Here is a 23,803-nt window from a genome sequence, read left to right as displayed (position 1 = left end):
TGATTAACAACACTCAGCTGGCTGTGGTGCTGTCCATCCTACCCCAGGCTCCAACATGGGCAAGGATAAACTGGAGGTGTTTGCACCAAAAATCTCTGTAAATCCTATTTGTTGCTGCACAGGCGTCCCAGGAATTTATTTTATTCCCAAGGGAACTGCACCAAAGTAAAGATTTTAATCACAAAGGTTTGATGTGGTGTTAATAAAGATGCAAAGAAAAGGGATACCCTTGTAAGGAAATATTCCTGGGGTCACTTGGGTGAAATGGGCTCTGTAAGTGTAGTGGAAATTAATATTTAATTTTACATATTTATATATTAAATATTTCAATAATTGTATGATCATGATGCTAATTTTTTTTTTAATGGGAGATGCCTTTCTGGGGCTATAATTCCTTTAATTAAAGCAAGCAGAGTGTGCCTCATTAGCCTAAAACCTATTTCATGGGTTCCAGCCCCTATGTGTGACCGAGAGCCCTGCGAGGCCAAACAGAGCTCCGAAAAAAAAAAGCAGTTTTAAAGGTTTTTATTGTTTTTAATTTTAAATCAACCATTCCCAGATTATCAAATCACAGCTCTGTGCCTGTAGCAGTCCTGAGCTCCATGTAAGCCTTCCCAGGATTGCTGCATCTGGCTAAATCCAGCCCAGATTAGAGCAAAGCTTTCGTTGCACAAACTCTCCCTGAAAGCAGCAGGATGCTCCTGCTGCTGGGAAAGGGACAGAGATGGGAATAAGGAATGCCAGAGACAGGCACCACGATCCAGAGGCATGGAGAAACGTCCTGTGCCGTGTGCATCTCTCCTTCGAGGGGGAATTTGGGAAGCAGAGCCATTCCCAGAGCATTCCAGGGTGTCTCTGGGATTATCCCCTCCAGCTCCCTGCTGGAATCCCTCCGGAACACAGCGCTCTGCCCGATCCAACAGCAGTCCAGAGCACAGCAACAGCCTCCACCACGAGGTTCTTGGCTCTCAGAGGTTTGAGCCAAGCCCATTGTGCTGTTTTCACACCCTTTTTTGTTCTTATTTCCGAACGTCTCTGTCTGGGGGAAGGGTGGAAGGGGCTCCCAATTTAATTCCATAATCCCCCTAAGCCTTGCTTAATGCACTGGCTCTGCGTGGCCTCTGGGAATTCCGCAGTGGCATTTTGGGTGGTTGCAGCTCTGCACTGGAAAACGGCCCATCCTTTATTTTGCAGTTATTTGAGGGAAACGGTTCCCAGGGCGGGCACTCAAATCCATATTGCCAAAGGAAACAAAACTCTGTCACCCAGATGGGGCTGGAGCTCGGCGCTGCCACGCGGATTCCTGGATGAGGGAGCTCAGTGTCTGGCTGGAAACGACCAAAATAATGCTAAACAGGAGCAGGAGAGTTTTGCTGTTGGGGAAAAATGTCATTTTTGGCTGAAGGGGCGGGTGGGGCTGAGGGAACAAAGCGGAGTCCCCAGCTCGGGGACACCCGGATCCCCCCCGGGGTGGATCCCCCCAGACGTGGGCACGGCTCACCCCGACCGCCCCCGGGGTGGGAGGGATGGAAGTGCTGCAGGAGGGAAGTTCCAGCAAGTTTTTGTCCCTGCTTCCTTCTCCTGACAGCAAGGGAGTGCTGCAGCCTGGCTTGCTTTCCACATGCTCAAGAAAGACAAAACGAGTGTTTAATGAGTATCAAAGCACCTCACGAGCCTCTGCTCTCCTTAAATTCCTCGGCTGGTGCTCAGCTCCCAGGATTTCTCCAGTGTCGGTTGGAACCTGATGCACTCAGCCAGCAGTGAGTAAAAACCTGTGCCAAGAGGTCAGCATTGCTCCCAATGGGATTTTTCCAGGCCCCATTTCAGGGTGCGCTCTGTCTCCCATGGAAATGTTCCTCAGTCATTCCAGAAGCATCTCAGGAATCAGCAAGGACAAAAAATCCAAATACAAGGGAATGGGGGGCTGGAATAGTCCACAGGCCGCAGCAAAGTCAGGATGGGAAGGAGGGTTTAGAAGAAAGTTCAAGGTCTGAAAGGTGTTACCTGTAACAAATTCAGTCACCAAAGAGGAGGAAGGAGCAAAGAAAGGGAAATATTTGAAGAGACTCAGATCTACTGATGGCCACAGGAACAGGGGAGGGAAAAGTGTCCAGAGAGACAGCAGGAAACACATGGAGAGAAGAGAATCCTCAACAGGAAAAGGCAGGACCTTTAAGACTCCAAGGACAATGTGGAGAATATCAAGAGATGCCTTTTTCCACCCCTACAGTCTGTGCAATTGCATTCCACACTTATTATAACCCAGGGATAACAACTAAACACCTCAGGGAAATAGGGACCAAGGACACAATTCTGATTTTATGGCCACCCATGAGCTTCATCTCCCACCTTTGGCCTCAGAGGTCCCATCAGAAACTAAACCCACAGAACTTGGGGACTTCCCAAACTCTAAATGAAAGCTCTTTTACTGGTGTAAAAGAAATGAAAGGGAACAGACAACAAGGCAAGAACTTGCAGGTGTTGGAAACCACTTCACCAGAGGTTCAATTAAATTAGTCCTTCTATCAAAAAAAGCTTTAAAGGGCCTTCCAAGAGTTCAAGTCCTCTCCAAATGGAGAGGACAGAAAACATATTCTAGCAGGTTATGCCTCAAACCCCAGCAATTTATGGCCAAAAATAAAAAAGAGATTCTGAAATCTGAACTCAGGATATTGGGGGAAAGACTTTCCCCAGCGATACAAAGCTGGAAGGCCACAGGGGAATGTGTATGTCCAGTAAATGATGGAAGTGCAAGAACTAAATGAAAAATGGGAGTGTCTTTTCCACAGAGGAATTTATGGAGGCTTCCATGTTAAAGCCTTTCTTAATGAAGGATAAGAGGGAGAAATCACCTCAAACTCGAATCACTAGAAGTGGCTTTCAACGGAATAAATGGAAATAATGGGAAGAAAATTCCTGTATGGGACAGCACTTTGAGAAATGTTCCAAAATCCCATCCTGGGATTCCATGATTCGTGCCTTAGAAAGATCATCGTAAACTCACATTCCTTTTGGGAAAACTTAGCACAGCTTTCTAATCTATCACCTCATGCAGTAATTGATATTTTGTTTTATGAGACTGCATTTAAAGAGTATTAATGAGCTTATTTACAATGTCTGCATGTTAGGGATATTAATAAATATAAAAAATACATCAAACTGTTTTAAAACTTTTTATTTCAATAAAAGCAGCATTTTTAACTAACCCTGGTGTGCCCCTTCCCAATATTTCTCATGTTTTTGTAAAATGAAAAATATAATTAAAACATAAAAATCCTCAAAACTTAAGGAAGAAAGGGTATGGGATACACAGGGATGTAATTTTATTAAAATTATATACTTGGCTGGGGGAGTTCCAGTAAAATTTGCACGTTCAGAGAGAGTGCTCACACTTCCAGAAGAAGTCAAAGATGCAGGGTTTGGCTCTAAAACTGACAAAAATCACAAACCAAACATGAAAGGCTTATTTTAAAATATTTACCATGAGCTGAAGTTGCTGAGTCAGCCCAGCAGGAGATACCAGCTGGTATTTTTGGGAGCAGACCCCTGTGGAGGGGCCCCCCGACCTGGCAGCTGCCATGGGCACCTCAGGAGAAGCTGGAAAAGGCTGGGAGCAGGGAGCTTGATCCCAGCCAGGGGATCCTGGGGATATGGGTTAGAATCCCTTAGACAGGGATGTGCTGACTGCAATAGTAATACCAACAAGAACAAAACATACTTTATCACTTACAACCAGGAGTAATTTTCCTGCTGTAAAACCTGGGGGGTTCCAGGCACTTTGGAGGGACAAAATTGGAATTCTGAGATGCCGAGGATGGACCTGACACTGACTTTATTCCCCTGGTCCTTCTGCTGGCAGAGCCCTGAGCACACAGGGACACAGAGCCACCCCTTTCCCCGGGCGTTTTATCCATAACTGAAATTGTGCATTTCTGTGTAAAACAGAGACAAGGAAAACGTGTAAATAACAGCCAGAAATCGAGTTTCTTTGCAAAGCAGGCAGGTGAACCCCCCCGGCTGCAGCAGGGCTGTGCAGAGCATCCAGCTGCTCCCAGCTCACACTAATGGCTGCCATAAGGAATAGGAGATACGGATCCGTCCCCGGAGCACGGGAGGACACCGCTGCAGGCGCGTGGAATTTAGGCTCTGGTGAGTGGATTTTAGGATTCTCAAAAGGAAGAAACATCATATTTACGTCGTGCAGAACAAGTAATTTATCAAGGAGATGAACTGTTATGTGACAGAATTCCGAAACAAAGGCGAGCGGCGTCCTGGCTGTTCCTCCATCGCCTTTCCTACAGGATAATGTTACACCCAACTCTTGGATATCGGGCACCATCTAGAGGGATGATTGAAATGATGCAGCAGGGAAATGAAATACTAAATTATTAAAACCAGCAGAAAACCTAGAGCACATCTCGTATAATATCTAACAGCTATTTAGTTATTATTTACAGCTCTCACTGAGGGAGAAAACCCCCAGGAAGAAGCAGGAATTGGGATATTTGTCCTGCAAAACAGGATGTGGGTTTGCACACAGGAGCCCTGCACTCCAGCAACCGTAATTAGTGCTAACTATTTTGCACCTCATATATTTATTAAATAACTATGATACCAAAATCTGAGTTTGCTGTATTTAGAGATCTTAAAGCAGTGACTTTTCAATGTCCCTATTTGCTCACAATTGTGCAGCACGAGGCACCAACTCCTAAATTCCTTCTAAACACCTCTTGGGTTTTTTTTATCAGCTAAACAAAACTTTGGATTTAATTTAATTAAATTAAATTTAGCTCCATATGAAAAGCCCAAGATGAGCAGGATAGAAATCCTTATGGGTCCCTTCCAACTCAGGATATTCTATAAAATGTCCATGGAAAATATTAAAAAAAAAAAAAGCTGAAAATGCTTAATTCGTTCCAGTGTTTAAATCCAGCTGGATTCAGATATGTGCATCCCCAGCTACATTTATTGGAAAGGTACAATCCAGGTACAACCCACCACACCTGCACAATTCCACTCTAAACTTTGGGGTTTTTTTATTTGTAAATGTACATTTCTGGCTGTGACAAACCACAATCGTGTTTCCACTGTTAAAGCAGAGGTCAGGATTTGACTCATCAGGACACTAAACGATAAATAAAATATGAGAGAGACACCTTTACTTGGTGTTCCACACTGACCTTGGGGAAGTTCATTTAATTTCATAACCAAATTAAACAGAGGATTGTGTTTCCTCTCAGCTACAACTCGGAGTAAACCTTTCTACAGCACCAGACGGGGTGAAGTGATGGGTATTTGAGTGTTACTTCCTACTCCTAAAATCCCTTAAAAACTTCAATTTCTATTTATTTAAAGAACAGTATGGAAGGAAACTGTTCCAATCCTTAAAGCATTTCTGCTCCTGAATCCGTCTCTGGCTCATTAGTCCGTTCTCCCTCCTCTCTGCCACGGCTGCTGTTGGCATTTACATAACAGAGCTCTGCTCCCAGGAAAGATGAATCAGCACATCCATAAAATCCTGCCTTCACTCCGAGATTTACTATCACCCCCAGCATGCTGCTGCTTGGATGCAGAGGATCCGGAAAGAGATGAGTCACGGAGATGCAAGATCCGCGTGTGCCGGGGAAATGGAGCTCCTGGGGAATGACAGGACGGGCGTTACTCAGCAGACAGGACTCCTGCAGGGGAAAACCCGGGACAGGTGGGAAGAGGTATCGACCACAGAGCTTGTAGCACGCTTAGGGAGTAATAAAGCAACTGGGAGAATGGCAAGGGGAGGAAGCTGAGCTGCCAGGGAGCCGGGAGCGTTGGGAAGAGGCTCGGGAGTGACTGCAGAGCAGCACAGCACAGCCACGGCCGTGCCAGCAGGGCCGAGGGAAGTTCCACAAGGGCTGTTCGGGAACGAGGGCTGCTGGTTGTGCCTGCCCCCCGTGCAGGTACCTGCACCCCTGTGCTCTGCAGCACAGACAGGACACACCTGGGGCATTCCTAACACTCTCCTCCCGATCCATGAATCCATCCGAGCCGCGATGAGGAGCAACGCGGAGCACGGCTGTGGATTTACAGGCATTAAGCAAAGAGCATGTGGCCAGGCTTCCAGCTGGAATGCTGCGGGAAGGACATAAGCAAAGCACGGATGAGCTTATGCTGGGAGCATTTTCTATCCCGGGCTTTTGAGAGCCCGTTTTAGTTACTGCTTAAAATCCCCATCAGCCCCTGATGGGCCCCAGTGGAACAATCCTGCCTGGCGGTGCTGCAGCTTCACCTGTGCCACCCCCACACTCACATAAAAGCAAATCATGAGTGGAGAGACTCAGTAAAGCAGCAAAAGGTGACAAGGAAACATGCCACATTCATAAAGAAATGCCACATTCCTAAATAAATACAGAATCATAAAATCATAGAATGGTTTGGGTTGGAAGGGACCTTAAAGCTCATCCAGTCCTACCCCCTGCCATGGGCAGGGACACCTTCCACTAGCCCAGGTTGCTCCAAGCCCCATCCAACCTGGCCTTGGACACTTCCAGGGATGGGGCAGCCACAGCTTCTCTGGGCAACCTGTGCCAGGGCCTCCCCACCCTCACAGGGGAGAATTCCTTCCCAATATCCCATCTAGCCCTGCCCTCTGGCGGTGGGAAGCCATTCCCCCTTCTCTGTCACTCCAGGATGTTGTAAATATTACCTCTCCACCTTTCCTGTAGGCTCCCTTCAGGTACTGGAAGGCCACAATTCTGTCTCTCCGGAGCCTTCCCTTCCCCAGGCTGAACAATTCCAAATCTCCCAGCCTTTCCTCATAGCAGAGGTGCTCCAGCCCTCCGATCATCTTGGTGTCTCCTCTGGACACCTTGTCCTTCCTGCACTGGAAAACAAGGACCCCAGAGCTGGAGGCAGCACTGCAGGTGGGGTCTCACCTGAGCAGGTGATTAGGTGTATTAGGGAATGTCAGCACCAGAATACACCAGGACACGGTGCTGTGCAGTATTTGTGGGGCTTTTTTTTCCCTGACATGGAATTTTATTCAGCTCAGGAAAATGAATTCGTACCTCTAGGACACATTATAAAACATCATCCCTGTTTTTTCCTGTGCCTTCCCATCATGCATAAAAAGATGAGCTTGCAGTTCTGGGCTCTGAAGGCAGGTGGGAGAAGCATTACCTCCCCAGAGTGGGATCAGTGTGTGCTTTTCTTGGCTGGCATTTATTCTGGGAGCTGCAGTTTCACACTGTCTCTCTCCCAGGAAGCTCCGTGCTGCAGCCCCAGAGGCTCCAGGGTCCTGCTGGGAAGGTGGGAGAGCTGTTACTATTGGGAAGCCACTGGAACCTGCAGTTGGTGAGGGGGCACCTCGTGTCTGCTACTGATGAGCTGAGCAATGAAGGTGCCCTGAGAAACTCCAAGAGTAATTTTTTGGAGCCTGTAAGAAAGATGGAGAGAGAGTTTTTACAAGGCTCTGGAGCAGCAGGGTAACGGGGAATGGCTTTAAGCTGAAGGAGGCTAAATTTAGATGGGATATTGTGAAGGAATTCTTCCCTGTGAGGGTGGGGAGCCCCGGCACAGGTTGCCCAGAGAAGCTGTTGCTGCCCCTGAATCCCTGGAAGTGTCCAAGGCCAGGCTGGACAGGGCTTGGAGTAACCTGGGCTAGTGGAAAGTGTCCCTGCCCATGGCAGGGGTGGGACTGTTTAATCTTTAAGGTCCCTTCCAACCCAAACCATTCTATGATTTTATGAACTGTCACTGGCAGCTCAAGAACTCTGGAGGTTGAAGAAGAAATGGGATCTACACACCACCCAGTTATTCCAAGCTCCTGACACAAAACAATTTCCCCAGTGGATGAAGAGCAGGTGAGTGCAGGTGAATTATGTGGAGCAGCTCAATGTCAAATCCCGAAATCCTTCTCCAGAGACTGGATGGGTGCCTGGAAGCATCCGAGGAGCTGCCAACAGGAAGGGCTGCACAGCAGGGAACTCTGAGCCAGCGCTTCACAGCAGGCCCGGTCCTGAGCAGCTGCTATAAATATAAGCTCAAACTGGTTTTATTCCTAATGTTTCCACGGCATCGATCTGCAGTGATTCAGCTCCTGGTATTCCAGGCATGAGGACGGTTGCCATTTGTTATTCCCTGTGATGACAGTGGTTTTTAGACTGCCAAGGCTCTGGAGTCCCAACACCAAACGTCAGGTACTTGTGGTGACAAAACACAACTTTACACTGAGGAATGCTGTCAATTCACTTCATCTTTTAGCAACTTATTGATGAAGTGACACAGAATTCTTGAGTTCTGACAGGACACTTCCCATGGAAAAATATTTATTTCCATTAAAACTCTCTACACTGACACTGAACCCTTTGTTCTTTGGGGAGCACGGGTGCCATATCCATCTTATTTTCATTTCCTGGTCACTGGGAGCAAACACTTTTAATCTGGCTACTAAGGCCACCCAAACCTGAAAACTTTCCTTACATCCAGGCCTTGTTTACCAGGAGCCAGTGAGGGCTGTCACCTTCCTCCCGTGCAGTGTGTCCCCTCCAGAACACATCGACGGGCTCTGTGCCCCTACCCATGACAGGATGTATCAGATTCCTGGATCCCTGCATTCTCGTTTAAATAAAACTGCTCGGTTTTGGGACCACGGTGGGGCTCCATTTCTCAGGCGATGGTGGGCAGGAGGAGGTCACACTGAGGCCCTGGAAATCTGAGGTGGGAAGCAGCAGGGCCGGGAAGGCCAGGAGGGCTGGAAGCACAGGGGCTGTGAGATCTGAGGCCGGGAGGGCTGAGACAGGGAGGGCTAGAAGGGCCCTGAGGGCCGGTGCCGGGAGCCCTGAGGCGGTGAGGCCCTGAAGGCCGGAGCCGTGGGGGCTTGAGCCATGAGGGCTGGAAGGGCTGGAGCCGTGACGGCCGGGACCGGGAGCCCCGAGACCGGGAGGACCAGGGCCGGGAGCGCTGAGGCCCTGAAGGCCGCGAGGGCCGAGTCCGCGAGCGTTCCCCTCATAACGGCGGCTGTGCCCCCCTCGGGCACATCCCAGCTCAGCGCTCCCGCCGTGCCGGCGCTCAGAGCCCCCGAGCCCACCCCGGGCGCAGGACCGGACACTTCCACTCCGTCTTCTTCTTCTTCGTCGTCTTTTTCTTCTTCCTCCTCCTCCTCCGGGGCCGGAAGCGACGCCCGCCCCGTGCCGGCGCCGCCCTTCCTGCCCGCCCGTCCCGCCCGGCGGAGCCGCGCGCGCCCCCCGTCGGCGGGCGGGGGCGGTGCGGGCGGTGCCGGCGGCGCTCGGTGCGCGGAGGGAGCCGCGATGAGCCCGGGCGGGACCCGCGCCCGCACCCGCACCGGGACCCGCGCCCCGCGCCCGCCCCGCCGCGCCGGCATGCGGCCGCGCCCGCTCTAGGAGCGCCGTGCCCCGGGCCGCCATCCGCCGCCTCCCCTCCCCCCCTCCCGAGGAGGATGGCGGCGGCGGCCGCCCCGACCCAGCTGGAAGCCGGTGGGTATCGCTGGCGGCGGGGGCTGCGCTCCGCGTCCGTCCCCCCCCCCCGCAACCTCCGCCACCCCCCGCTCTAACCGTGTCTAACGCCCTCTCCCCCGCCCCTCCGCAGAGCTCTACTACCTGATCGCGCGGTTCCTGCAGTCCGGACCCTGCAAGAAATCCGCCCAGGTGAGCGGAGCCGGCCGGGCCGGGCGGGCGGTCACGGGACGGGACGGGGCGGCGGAGCCGCTGCGCTGCGGGCGCCCGGCTCACGTCCTTTGTGTGTGTGTGTCTGTGTGTCCGTCTGTCCCCAGGTGCTGGTGGAGGAGCTGGAGGAGCACCAGGTGAGGCGCCTGCCCCGGCGGGACGGGGGAAGCCCTCGGGACGGGGGGGGTCGGGGTTGCCCTGCCCCGTCTAACCCAGCCCATCTCCGCCCGGGACACCCGGCGGGGAGCGCGGGGGCCCCGCGGCGGGGCCGGGGCAGGGCCAGGGGGCTCCTGCCCGGGGGGGTTCCTCCCGGGGGGGAGCGGACGGGCCCCGGCGGGGGCTCCCCCGGGAGGGGTCGCTGGGGTCTGACGGCCGCCCCCGGCCCCGTGTCCCTCCCGCAGCTGATCCCGCGGCGCCTGGACTGGCAGGGCAAGGAGCACCGCCGGAGCTTCGAGGACCTGGTGAGACAACTTTCACTCCCGACTTTCCCGGCAACTTCCCACCCACCCCCCCCCTCTCCCCGCGCCGCCGCCGCCGCACCGGGCGCCGCGTCCCCCCCTCCCCGCGTATGTGTGTGCGTGTGTGTGTGTGCGTGTCCCCCACGGCGCTGCGGACTGCGCCCCGCCGAGGCCGCGGCGGGCCGGGAGTGCGGAGCGGAGCGCAGGGGAGACCGTGTGGGCTCCGCGGGGCCGGGGGTACCCGGTGAGACCTCCCCGGTCCGCCCGCAGCGCCCCCGGCCCGGCTCCATTGTGGGGCCGGGGGTTATCCGAGGGCACGCTCCGGGACCCGCCGCAGCCAATGGCGCCGCGCCTTACAGCGCGCGGAGCGCTGCGCCGCGATGTGAGGCGGCGGCTGATTGGCTGCGGCGGCGCCGCGGCGGGGCGGGGGGCGCGGGGCGCGGGTCCCCCCGGAGCCCCCGCACCCTCGGCCGGGGCCGCGCCGGGGCCGCGGGGCTGCCCCGCACCGCGCTGGGCTCCGCCCGGGCCCCGCAGCCCCGCGGGGGGACGTGCCGGACGTGCCGCCGGGCTGGGTCAGGGATTCCCGGCCTGCGGCGGCCTGCGCGAAAGCCGCCGCTGAGCGCGGCGGTCGGGCCTGCTGTGAGGCGGGGAAGGGGGGGGTCGGGGACGGGGGTGTTTTGCCTGGTAAATGCCGGTGAAATAAACGGAGCGGCGGGTTTTGCTGAGATACAAACGTATGGATGTGTGTCATTGAGGAAGGTCAGGCCCCTCGGCAGGGCCGGGGGCGGCCCGTGTCCCTGCGCCCCCCCCGGGGTGTGTCACTGTGGAGGTGACAAACCCGAATCCTTCCAGTGCGTTTCCAAAGGGTCCGAACGGCCTTGGTGTCGTTTCTGGGAGCTTTGGGTGATGCCGTGCGGCGCTTTGCAGTTGGAATGCTGTGAACTTCCCGGTAGCTCTTACAGCACTGGTACCTGTGATCAGCACCGTCACCTCACCGGGAAGGAATGGGAAGCACGGCCCGGCCTCTCCCACGGAGCAGTGGGGGTGTGGGATTTGCTCATGGCTGTTGCTCAAACCCCTCTGTACCTTGCTCAAGACGTGGTTTCCCACTTTAGCAACGTTGTAGGAGCTCAGGTGCAGACAGGAGAGCTCCTCGTGTCCACATTTGGATCCGCTGCCTTTCCCTTTCCAAGGCATATTCAGAATTCCAGGGAAGTTGTGCTTCATCGCACCTCTGGTGGATAATTCTGGGACTGTAAATTGAGTGAACAGACGTAGAGTAAGTACTGCATTCAATAAATTCTGATTCTCTCTTCCCAGAGAATCTGAAATCTAGCTATGGGCTGTCTCAGGTTTAGCTTGTGACTGCACCCAGGATCCAAGAGGAATATTGGCAGTGCCAGTGTAAAGTCTGGTGTCAGACATACTGGTCTTTTAACATATACATTTTTTTCCTTTCATTCATAGATAGAAAAGCTTTAAAACCTTAACACCTTTTTTGTGTGTGTATATTACATCTTGAAACCATGTACTTTTCTTTCAAACTTCAGAAATGGGAGACAAACCATTTTGGAGCGAGTTTTGGAGTTCGTGGAAAATTGCTTTTTTCTGTATAAAATTATCAATATTAAGTCCTAAGACTTTTTCCTCTGTCTTAAACTAATCAACACTAACCAATCCTTTTGGTTTGCCTTTTTCTCTGATATTATTTACCTGAAGGATTTACAGGAAGGAATGGGATTATAAATGAATCATTACAGTGAGACGGGTTGATGCCAGGTGGGATGAGCTGAGCTTCTCTCTGTTAATCCTCAGAGAGCTGAGGATATTGAAGGAAGGCTTTTCCCCCTCTCTGTGCTTAGGGTCTGATGTGTTTGGAATTTGGACCTTTGGCTGCATATGATTGTTTTATTAACCCAAACTCCTCGACTTCAGGGCTGGCTGGATGTCTGAACGTTCAGGACAGAGCCAGGGCTGTGAAGGACACAGATCTCTCCGACCTTCATTTTAATTATCTCAGGCACGTAATGAACCAAAATTAAATTTTAGTTGCCCGCAATTGGTGCCAAAGGTTTTTTTTTCTACCTATTTCTCCTTTTTGAACCTTAAAGACAGAAAACCAAAATTATTTACGATCTCAGCTGGGTGTTGCAGCTCCTCTGGTCAGGCAGGCCTGAGGTGATTGAAGTGATGAGAGTTGACAACGCAGACAAGTCTGATTTGTTTGTTTGTTTGCTCAGTATTATTACAGAGTATTTCTAGTTCTGCTGTTTCAGCTTTGTTTTGCATTCTCAGTGTGGCTGTTCAGGTCAGCAGTGGTGTTTTTCAGAAAATATACCAATCGTGGCCACTGAGTATGTTGTTATTGCTTCTGGGTTTTTGGAAATGATAAGGATGTAACAACCCAGTGCCTGCTGGGTGGTTTTTATCTAAGGAACGTTTACTCCCACTTCACTCGAGTTTTTAGTCAGGATCTGAAAACTCTTTCTGAGATTTCTTTGTTTCTTTTTCCTTTAAAGTTAATATTTTACTGCAAATGACAGGTGCCACAAGACAGAAGAGTAATTTAAGACACACTAATAAGAATTGTACTTAGTGAGCGAAACCACACAGAGGATACAAGTTCACATGCATTTGTGTTCACTTTGTCTTTCCTGCTTATTTGCACATTGGAGCACTTTCTGTGTGCCACATGTGGCTGCCTGTCTAGGTAATCACAGAATCACAGAATATCCCGAGCTGGAAGGGACTCCCAAGGATCATCCAGCCCAACTCCTGGCCCTGCACAGACACCTCAACAATCTCCCCCTGTTCTTGAGAGCATTGTCCAAACACTCCTGGAGCTCTGGCAGCCTTGGGGTGGAGACCACTGCCCTGGGGAGCCCGTTCAGTGCCCAACCACCCTCTGGGGGAAGAACCTTTTCATGAGATCCACCCTAAACCTCCCCTGACTCAGCTCCAGCCACTCCCTCGAGTCCTGTCACTGTCACACAGAGCAGAGATCGGAGCTGTCCTTCGGGAGGAGCTGCAGAGCCCCATGAGTCTCCCCTCAGTCTCCTCCAGCTGAATCGTCCAGGGGTGCTCCAGAGTGGTTTTACTCTGTTTTTGGCTGCTGGTGGTCTTGAGGCATGAGATGTGTTTGTAAAGGGCAGGGTCACAGAATCGTAGAACCCCAGATTGGTTTGGGTTGGAAGGCACCTTAAGGCCCATCTCGGTCCACCCTTGGCATGGACAGAGGCACCTTCCACCAGACCAGGTTGCTCCAGCCCCATCCAGCCTGGCCTGAAGCGTGTCCAACTTGCAGGTAATTAGTACTGTGATTTTAAATGAGCAGCAGCCCTCGATGAGGACTCAGCTGCTGTACAGATGAGTCAGGCTGAACGACTCCGATTATCAGTGCAGTCTCCAGTGACCTGCTGTTCCACATTATCTTTGTTTATTCCTGATAAAGGTGACTGGCTCTGCTCTGCTTTTAAGAACTTTCTGATGGGCTGTGTCTTCTGGCTCAGCCTGTTTTGGTCTTTGTGCTGAAATATGTGTAATTTCAGGCAAAACAGAAAATCAGCTGTTGTTGGACAGTGGGGAATTTGCATCCATGAACGGCTGTGCTGGTATGGAACAGCTTATGGGATTTGGCTCTGAGTTGCTGCCTTGCCCATCTGCATTGATTTAAAACTAGCCCTGAGTCTGAGGTGCTGGTATTTATAGATCCTGCCAATCCCAGCATTAGCAGAGAAGAGATGTTACAGTTTTGTCACCTCAGGAATATGTCATGTGGTAACATGGTTGTTCCAACCTGTTCTCTCTGGGGAACCAAGTGGGTAAAGGCTTTTTAAATCCACATCTATTTGCATATTGTTGGCATCTTGTGCAGGTCCAGTGTCTGAGATTCCTTCTGCTGAGATTCCCTCTTTGAGGTCGTAATTTCCTGCTTGCTCAGCTGCCCTGGGTCTCTCGGCCTCCTCCTCTGCTTTTTGATACAGTTGTCAATTGATTCTTAATTGATGGTTATTTTCCAAATGAGAAAAGTGTTGCAGGACTACCTGGAGGATAGAAATGTGTTGCTGAGGCCCAGCTGGGCCTGCCCACAAGGGATGGGGCCACGTTGCTGCCCCCCTTCAGTCTGCACCTCCTGCCTCAGATCTGTCCTGGGAAGAGATGTTTCACTGGGCTTCCCAAAAGAGATGGTTCCGAGCTCCCTGGTTCCCACTTCTGGGAAGACAGGCATCCTAAGTAGTCATCACAAAGAGTCTTTTTTGTTTCCTGTTTGTTGAAACCTTCCTTGGAGGAGATATTGTCAGCGGTCATAGAATCGTAGTCATGGAATATCCTGAGTTGGAATGGACCCACGAGGATGATCAAGTCCAACTCCTGACCCTGCACAGGACACCCCAAAATCCCACCCTGTGCCTGAGAGGGGTGTCCAAACAGGAATTACAGGACACCTTGCTCATGGTCTCTGAGGTGACACTTTGATGCTTCGAACCACAGGAGCACGAACAGGTTTGGGGGTTGAATTTCTCCCAGCCCTGACATGACTTCACTTACAGTTCTTTTCCTCTGCTTATCGCTGTAACAACTTCTCTGCAGCCTGACTCAAGTAGTCAGGACTGGGAGACTTTTTTAAAAAGAGGAGTTCTTTTATAAAGAATGGATTTGCTTTACTCAATTCTTCATTTTTAGATCCATTATAACTGTGTGGTTACTGTGTCAGTGAACTCTTCCATGGTACTGTGGCATTCTTGTGCTATCATGTTTTAACTTTATTTATAGAGTTTTTCACATCTTCAGGCAACAAAACATTTTGTCTTTATAATTTATCCCAAGGTGCAGTATTTGTTCTCACTTAGCACATTTTCAGCTCTTCTGCATTATTTAAACGTGCATGGTTTGGGCCTGTATTACTAATTTTTATTTTTTTCCACTTTTCTAATTATCTTCCAAAATATTTTCATACATTCTAAACATATTTTCTAATATATTTGAGGAGCTGATAATATCCTTGCTGTTGTCTAATTTTGCCATGTTGGGTTTGGACAAGCACACACTAAGAGATGTGGTTATACCTTTGCTTTTTTTCATCCTTCTTTTAAGGGAAATCTGACCTGGGAGACTGGTTTTCTCAGCTGGATGTTTGCAGCTTCGTGTTTTAGGAAAGTACTTAAAATCCATTTACAACTTCTCACACAGAGGTGAAAGGAAGGATTTTTGTTTCAAGTCCTTTTGGAAACCTGAAAACCACAGCTTGTTTAGCTCTGGGCTGTGATTTAAGCATTTTATCTGGAAGTTCTTTTGGAAAAAAGTCTCCAGGAGAATTTGCTGGTTTTGCTGCCTGCCTTTGGAGCTGTTTGGTAGTAACAACAGTAATAATGCTCAGCTTAAGCACCACTTATTTGGGCTGTTGTGGCTTGTAGAAACATGGAATTGTGCAGGGAAAGGAGTGTGATAGAGCCTTCTCTGTGGTGTGGCATGGTTTGGATTGCAAATGCAGAGAAGAGGGAATGGTCACTGTGGCACGTGCCTGGTGTGGGCAATGTGCTCCACATTAAATATTCCTTAGGAAAGTTTACAGTCCAATAAAACTACACTAAAATGTAGAAGCTTCAGCAGCTCACATGTGCCCCTTTAACTGTGGTTCCATGGTGGATTTGCCAGCCTTTCTGGTGTGGGCAGTGATCAAACAGAGGTCTGGTATCCTGAGCTGCTCAGCCTCTGGATATCCCAGGGAAATTCCCACAGGGCATGTGCAGACAACTGCCCTGTGCTCCATGAGGCTGCTCCAGCCACCCCTCCTCTGGGAACATTGTCCCAGCCCCAGCGCCCGTGTTCCCTCTTTGCTGTTCCCTGTAAAACTGTGGCTTCATCCTTAAACACAAAGTCCTTTTCCATGTTGGAGTTAGTCAGGACTGCTTGTGGAGTAACTTGTGCTCTGTCTCTGCAGTGGGATATTTGCTTGTCTTAACATGGAATGTTGATGATACTCCCAGACCAGCTCTGGGGTGAAAAGAGGTGTTTGCCATGTTACACTGGGAGAATGGGTTGGAATGTTATGTGAGACGTTGTATTTCCAGAGAGAGTGGTATGATTTGGTTTATTTTTATCCTGGAAGTAAAATTTCACACTTCTGAGCTGGTTACTCCTTTTAATCTTTTAATCTTAAGCTTGATATATTGCTGTATATTGGCAGCTGGTGACTGGGAAGGTTGTTACTGGTTATCAGAGATGTAAATGAGGATTTCATACTCAGATGTTGCTAAACTGCAGATTTTCTCTTTGAGACTTCCCTTGTTCCAGACCCTTTCAGATCCCCTACACTTTGAAGGGAGGCTGGTGGAGGGTAATAAAATATTTTGTAGCATTAACACATTTAGAATATTTCAGGAATGAGTAAGAAAAAGAGGCAAATACCAAAGTTTGGGATAATCCTTTCATCTCATTTTGACTTCTGTTATATCCTGTCATTTACAATGAAAGGCAATTCATGCTCATACACTGAACTTCATTGGCTGAATTATATTGAGAAGGGGAATTTTGGAACTCCTCTTTGGGGAAAAAGAAGTTAGAATGGCTGGAGGAACCTGTCAGAGCAGGAGAGCATTCAGGGGGTCACTCCTTAACACTCACAGGATGAAAAGTCATGGAATGGGAACATGTGAATGCAGCCATCATGTTTCTCTTCCCTGCACAGGGACAATCCTCCTGTTTCCACTGCGAGGCCAGGGATGATCCTTTAACCTGCAGTGACTGAAGGATGTGTGGAGAGAGAAGCCTGATTTTCTCCAGGAGTTTCAGTCACACTGGAAGAGTTTTTAGTTGGCCTTAGTTAAATGATAATTTGTACATATTGTTAGAAAAACCTTCCCTTTTTTCTTTTTTGTTAAAATCTGATTTATGGGATGGTGGTGACCCTGCTCATGGTGCAGGTGGTGACATTATCCACCCCCTGCCTGGCCGTGTTGTGTCCTGTAGCTCCACTGCTGTTGCCCAACTGGAATGAAAAAATTCCCACTGCCATGTGCTAATAATCTGTTTGATGACACAGTTGAGTGAACAATGTTTTGGCAGCAGGGCTGAGTGAACTACACACCTTTTCCTCCTTCCCAATTCCTGCCGCTCCCTCTGGTGTGTGGGGTGGGAACTGGGCATATCCTTGGGATCTGGGAAGGCAGGATGCTGTTGATCCATAAAAGAGGGTGGATTTACCTGTGTGTCCTGCGTTGAAGGAGCTAAATAAGCCCTGATGGGGAGTTTTTCCTGCCAGTTAGTAAATATGAAAGTCAGGCAAGTGCAGGACATTCTGGATAACAGACTCTTGGAAAAAATATTGTCTCTCAGTAGAAAAGAAAGGAGAAAACAAGAACGTTTTCTCAACGTGACAAATTTGGAGCCTACACATGTGGGTCTTAAACATACCTATTCCCAGGAGCTGGAGATTGGGTATTGCTTTGAGGGTGATGTTTAGGGTTTTTAGGGTAAGATTTTAAGTTTTTAGGGTAAGATTTAAAGTTTTGAGGGTTTAGCACATGTGCTTCATACAGTAATGTCAGCATAAGGGTGTTTCAGCTAAGCAAGAAATGGGAAAAGAATGAACTGGAGGGTAAAAAGGGTTTAAAAAAAAGTTGTTTGAGCAGAGCACTGCACTGGGAACTCTGAGTTTCAAGGACTCTGTTTGTTATTAAGGGATATCCTAAATTACAATTAAACCGCTCGAACCTGGAATTTCTGGTCTAACTTTTTCAACGCTCCACATCACTTCAACATTTGGTATAATTAATTTTGGAGGGGTTTTTAGACTTGATTTCAGTAACTTTACGCTTGAATATGAAATATTCAAGAAAAGAAATACCAGGAGAAGCAAGAATAAACCAGTTTTCCAACGTCTGCGTTGTTCCTGTGTTTAGGTGGCTGTCAATGCACACATCCCTCCGGATTATCTTCTTAGGATCTGTGAGAGGCTTGGACCCCTCTTAGACAAGGAAATCCCCCAGAGTGTTTTAGGGGTGCAGACTTTGCTGGGTGTCGGGCGCCAGTCTCTCCTGAGAGCAGCAAAAGGTAAGAATCTCCACTGATTTGTGCTTGAATCCCGTTTTGATGATCAAAAAACCCTTTTGTTTCGATTCATGTTGTGCTGTCTGTGTGTTTGATGAGCTCTGCTTTGTCCCCTATGCTTGCCAGCTTTCTTGTTGCTAAAATGCAGTTGTTGCTGGCCCTGTTGGATATATTTTCTGGGGTTGAAAGCGCCATTTTAAGCAATTCTTGTCTGATCTTGTTACTTGCTTTCCCTGCCCCCTTTCCCCAGTGTGTTGGACTGGTGGTTGTGTAAATGGTGTGAACTGGATGAGGGGTTTGATCCATCTGAAAAATGCCATTTTTTCATATACATTTGCACACAGCAGTGTCTAAAATCACCCAGCAGTTGATGTGTTTTGCTGGGCAATTTTTGAGCCTTATTTCTTCCATGATTTGATTCCCTGGCTGTGCAGACACAGGACAAGGTGGGATTTGGGGGCAGCATTTAGGGCGTGGGAGAAGGTGAGGCTGATTCTTCAGTGACAATTCCTGCTTGCCCTTGCTTAGAGTTAATTTGAAAGCTCCCAATCCTTTCATGAACAGTCCTATTCCCTTTGAAAAACTGCTCTGCTTGAGAGAATGATCCTCAGAGCGGTTTTGTGTTAAAACTAAACAGATCTGAGAGCCATCTGCTATTGGAGAGTGATTCCTCCCTTCCCTCCTCACTCCATGCCCCTGACACTTCCTCCCTGGAGGAACCAGAACTTCCTGGATCCTGTGATGTGCTGATTCAGAGAGCTGAAATGTTGCAAAATTTGTTGCAGTGAATTAAATGAGTTGGTGGAAAAGGATCAGAGGGCTGGAGGTGACACAGGAGCATCATCCTGGCAGAGGAGGAGGGATGGGACAGCAGGACCTTCCTGTTTTGGTGGCATTGAGCACTTAATTCCCTGCATCCTGTGAAGTCACACTGATGCTAACAAGGACTGTGGCATTCTGCTGATCCATTGGATGTCTCCTGGAGGGCTGTGCTGTTTGCAAACACCCAGAGTTTTGGGACTGAGTCTTGTTTTGCCTGTGCTTTGATGTAATTGGGTAGAGAATTTCAGGTTTGCAGAGAAACATTCCTTCATTTCACACTCAGTTTGCAGAAAACAGCAGCAAAACATGGAGAGAAAATAAACATTTTTATTTATGCAGGGAGACAGAACTTCTGAGGTGGTTTATCTATTTTGGGAAGTCTTGAGTGCTGTTTTTAATGAGTATCATTTAATACTCTGGGCTGCAGTTTGGAGTTTAATGAGCAGGTGCTCTCAGGGGTCTCTGAGTCCCCTGAGCTCGTGCACTTGATGTCCAGAGATGTACATGGTGCTACACAGACCCACCAACCTGTGGCACTGTCCTTCTGTTTCACTACTTACTCCCTGTGGAAGCTCATTTCTCTCCTTCCAGATGGCCAGAAATGGAAGAAATCCAGGTCTGATTTTTAAGGCACTCAGAAAAATCACTATTGTTCTAGAGAGGAGGCTCTCCGAGGCCAGTTGGCAGCAGAGAGCTGGAGAGTCTTAAAGAAAGCAGTCTTCACTTTAAAACAATGATTTTTTGAGAGGGTTGGGGTGCAGAGGACAATCTGAAAGGAGGGCATGTTGCCACCAATTGCAGGAAAACAGATTTATTGGAAAAAACCTCACTTTTCCACTTTCAGGGAGCAAATGTGTGTATGTATTCTCAAATGTACAGTTCTTAAGCAGAGGTGCTTTCAGTGTTGGGATTGCAGGACTCAAAACATGGCAAAGCTCAGGCCTGCCTCAATACAAAATGCACTCACTTTTTAAATTCTTTTTCTTTCCGTCAATTTAGACTCACTACCCACCCAAATTAACCAAAAAGAAGTTGAAATCATTTACAGCGATATTCCTTAGGAGCTAGAAATCAGAGTAGCTTTAAGTGTTAGGTCTCTGGCAAAATGTTTAACAGGGCATATCTTATTCTGGGGTGCTGGGAGCGGTGCTTGATCTCCTGATTATTTCATTTACTGATGATTTCTGTCCTCTTTGTGGTGCAGACTTCAGACACACGCTATGGAAAGGCTCTGCCTTTGCAGCTCTGCACAGGGGCCGACCCCCAGAACTCCCCGTGAACTACGGGAAGCCACCAAACGTGGGTGAGTTTGGAACTGCATAAGGTGGTGGGTTTTTCTCCCCTCTGTATATTTATTCCTGTCCTGCTGAAAGTTGCACTCACTGACTGAAACACTACTATGGGTTTGCATTAATGTGTTTTTTAACATGTCGCTGTGAATTAATCTAAAATAGATTTCTCCCTGAAAGTAGAATGATTTTTGTGTTATTCAGGCTTGGATCTTCCACAGTGTGTGTAGGCATGTTTTGCAAAGCTTTGCACATCAACTTGTTTGGAGGGCAACAGGTTTGAGTATCTTTTTATGATACCCCTACATAATATATACATATGTTTATAAGATTGGCTAGGCATGGCCACAGGAGCATGGAATCATGGAATCATCAGAGGAATCTTAGCCAGAACAAAGTGTCTGGCTCCCAGGGAGTTTTTTTTGACTCAAGAATTCCATTTAGTTTCATTATGACAGAAAACAGACTGCTTGCAACATCCCTCTCCTAAAAGGAAATAATCACCAAAGCAACATTTGTGTTACTTCAGACTCAGTTGTCCACACAGATAAAGAACTTGTGTAAAAATATGTGGGCTCTCAGCTGACATCTCATCACAGAGCTGCTCTGTTTTATTTAAACTGAAGTGTTTTCCTTGTATGGTCTGAACTTTGGTTAACTATTTTTATAGCAAACAAGTTTGGTTCTTGCGGGCATAAATGTGAATCTTGGTTTGGTTCTTCTTGGAGTATTTTATCTCTGTTTGTGCAAATGTTTTGCTGGTTTGTCAGGGAATCCCTTCTTTTGGAGGCATAGGGATGGTGATGGCAATTTTCTGGTTTTACCATATCTTTGTATTTGTTATTTTAGGCTGGTTCTGCAGTTACTTTACTGTGAGCAGTTGTACTGATGGATTACTAATAACCTAGATTGGAGATTTATAGCACACAACTTCTACAGCTGTATTTCTGTATGGATTCTTGGATCAGTTCTTTCATCAGATTGTGTGTTTTTGGAATATGTGGTATTATTAATGAACCAACCTGGCAGATTGGGCTTCAGCATTTGTCATGTTTTCATGGCAAACGTTTGTGCTGCTTGCTTGGTGATTATTTAGTGACTTAAAGAACAGAATAATTTCTTGTGTTTGGTGTTTTCCTAATTGCTTTTTTAATAAATGCAAAGCTATTATATGGAAAAGGGTCTTTTTTAGCCAGGAATTAATTTTTATAAGCACTGATTCCTGGAAGAATACAGGAATACAGCCCTGCTTGGTGTAACTACATAAACTACTAGTAAGAGAAGAAAATGTGTATGAAGATTAAAATAAGGAGTTGACTATATTTAAGGCAGGAGTTTGGTTTTGGGATTCCTCATTGTTAATCCTGAAGTTGAAGTCACAAAATTCTGTATGTATTTGTGCAAAATGGGTGGGTTTTTTTTTCTGCTGAGTGGTGCCAGCCAGTGTGTCTTGTTTTAAATACAAGATGAAGAAGAGTGTCTGACCTCCTTGGGATTTTGGCATAACCATGAATTCCCACACCGTGCTCGCTCAGTCAGAGGGAGTTTTCTGGAATTACTTGCTGAAGGAAAAGACACCCATGGTCGTGTGTGTTCAGGAGTGAGACAAGATGATTATACATTTACCTGTGTGAACTGGTAAATAAGATATAGAACAAGCAGCTAAAAGGCTTCCTATATAATTTCCCTTCCAGTGATAAGGATTTAAGTTTTCCACCATGAGTGTGTTGTTCTGCTGGGAGAACAGGATCACTGATGGCCCAGCTGGGATCAGCTGGGAGGGTCCAGTTGGAAGAGCTGGTAGCTGCAGTGGTTTGCCTTTCCATGTGGTTGGGGTTGGTTGGGATGGGACTTTGGGGTCTGTACTGCAAAATAAAAGGTCTGGTGGAACTGGAGCAGGAAATCGGTGTTGCCTTTTCCCAGCGTGTTTGTGCAGAGCTGGGAATCTTCTGGCTGGGGGAGTCTCCGAGAAAGTGCTGATCTGTGGAAGTTGTTCCCAGGGATGTGGTGTCTGTGTGTTGAGTCTGTGGGGATCTGCTGGGGGAGGAGAGGGAGGGAAAACACTGGCAGAGCTTCCTGCTGCCAGGACAACCCAGGGAACACTGGAGATGGTCTGGTCGAGCCTTTCTGGACAGGTTTTGCAGTCGTGGGATTTTTAGAGCTCCGTTTGTGCTCTCCCAGTCAGAAAGTGGAAAGACTGGTCATGCAGTACCTCAGCACTGGGAGTTATTCCCCTTTGATAAACCTGCTTTTAATGCTCCTTCAGTTTGTCAGAGCTTTGTTTTTTGGAGGCAACTCAAAGCAGATCAGAAAGAAGGTTGTTTTGACTCTACGAGCTGCACTAACCTGAGGATGAAAATCTTTCTGTAGGTAACTTGTTAGTGAAAATAACACAGAATTTGGAAGCAGAAAGCACAATCTCAGTGAACAAGCATTTGAGCTGGATGGAAAGTCACAGTCAAGGTGATCCAGCTACCTTGGCCGTGCCAAAGAGCAGCGCTGGGATGAGGTCAGGAATCGATGGTGTCTCTCATACTGTAAATGAGTTCCATGAGGTCAGCGGCTCCCAGAGCTGGAACAGGTCGTGCTTTCAGTGCTTTTCCTGGGTCCAGCTCTCTTTGTGGCCACTCTGAGAAGATATTTTCCATATGTGAGCCAACTGTATTTAATTCCTAGCATTCTTATGAAATCCTGACCTGTGTTTCTCCCGCTCTCTGTGAGTGGTACCCGATCCTCGCTCATTCCAGCCCTGCTACGAGGGCAAAATTTAAGTCCTCATTCCAAAGTTACAGTGCTCATTGCAGAGGGTAAAACAGTCTGATGTGAACTCATCACCCTCGAGAAACTGGTTTTAAACCAAACATTTGCACCCGTTTCCTGTTTTCTAGTTTTCCTTGCAAAAAGTGGAGCACCACAAGGGTGTGTAGGGAGAGGAGGAATTCAAGCAGGTGCTGCTCGGTGACTTTGCCATCTGAAACGCCTGAATTCCTTCTGAAGTTGTGACTTAACTTTGAAATTTGTGCTGTCTGGTGATTGGTTTTTAAACTTTCTTTACACTGGTGGGTTGTTGTTGCAGGCTTCGGGGTTTATCCTTCCTAGGTGAACTTTCTTACAGGGGTTTTTACATTTGTGCTGTTACCTCTGGTAGAATGTGAGGTAAGTTGTGATTAATGAATTGCTGATGTGCAGCATATATGACTTGCATAAAGAACTCTTAATTTTCCTGAAGGTGTGATTTTCCAGGACCATAAAAAGAAAAATGCCTGTATTTTACAGGTTCTAGTTGGAGGAGCTGAAATGGCCCTTCAGTTTGGGGACAAAACTAACTTTTCTTATCAAGAAGACAATATCCGTTCCCTTTTTATGTGAAATAACTGTCTGGAAAGTTTTTCCTGGCAGGGAATATTGAGAGGGGGTGGACTTGACATTTTTTACACCCAGTATGGCATGAAATACATCAGTTAATTAGATAGGTTGCTAAAATCTTTTAGGGTTACTAAGTTGCTGTTTCTCTTGATGGGAATTG

General features: G+C 48.2%; 1 protein-coding gene across 1 annotated transcript in view; it reads left to right on the top strand.

Moving 5' to 3' along the window:
* Positions 1-9,362: 9,362 nt before the first annotated feature.
* The window catches only part of BRWD3 (bromodomain and WD repeat domain containing 3), a 47,936-nt gene continuing 33,495 nt past the window's right edge, over positions 9,363-23,803 (top strand). Inside the window, exons 1-6 of the mRNA XM_027725520.2 lie at positions 9,363-9,470; positions 9,583-9,641; positions 9,767-9,796; positions 10,061-10,120; positions 18,019-18,169; positions 20,193-20,291. Of these exons, the coding sequence (XP_027581321.1) occupies positions 9,434-9,470; positions 9,583-9,641; positions 9,767-9,796; positions 10,061-10,120; positions 18,019-18,169; positions 20,193-20,291 (436 nt within the window). The 5' untranslated portion in view covers positions 9,363-9,433. The remainder of the gene's footprint in view (positions 9,471-9,582; positions 9,642-9,766; positions 9,797-10,060; positions 10,121-18,018; positions 18,170-20,192; positions 20,292-23,803) is intronic.

This window comes from Pipra filicauda, unplaced genomic scaffold, assembly GCF_003945595.2.
Source record: "Pipra filicauda isolate LSUMZ 115617 unplaced genomic scaffold, ASM394559v2 scaffold281_size1565311_pilon, whole genome shotgun sequence".
Taxonomy (NCBI): domain Eukaryota; kingdom Metazoa; phylum Chordata; class Aves; order Passeriformes; family Pipridae; genus Pipra; species Pipra filicauda.
The sequence above is the reverse complement of the archived record's forward strand: the minus strand, read 5'-3'. Positions and strand labels throughout refer to the sequence as shown.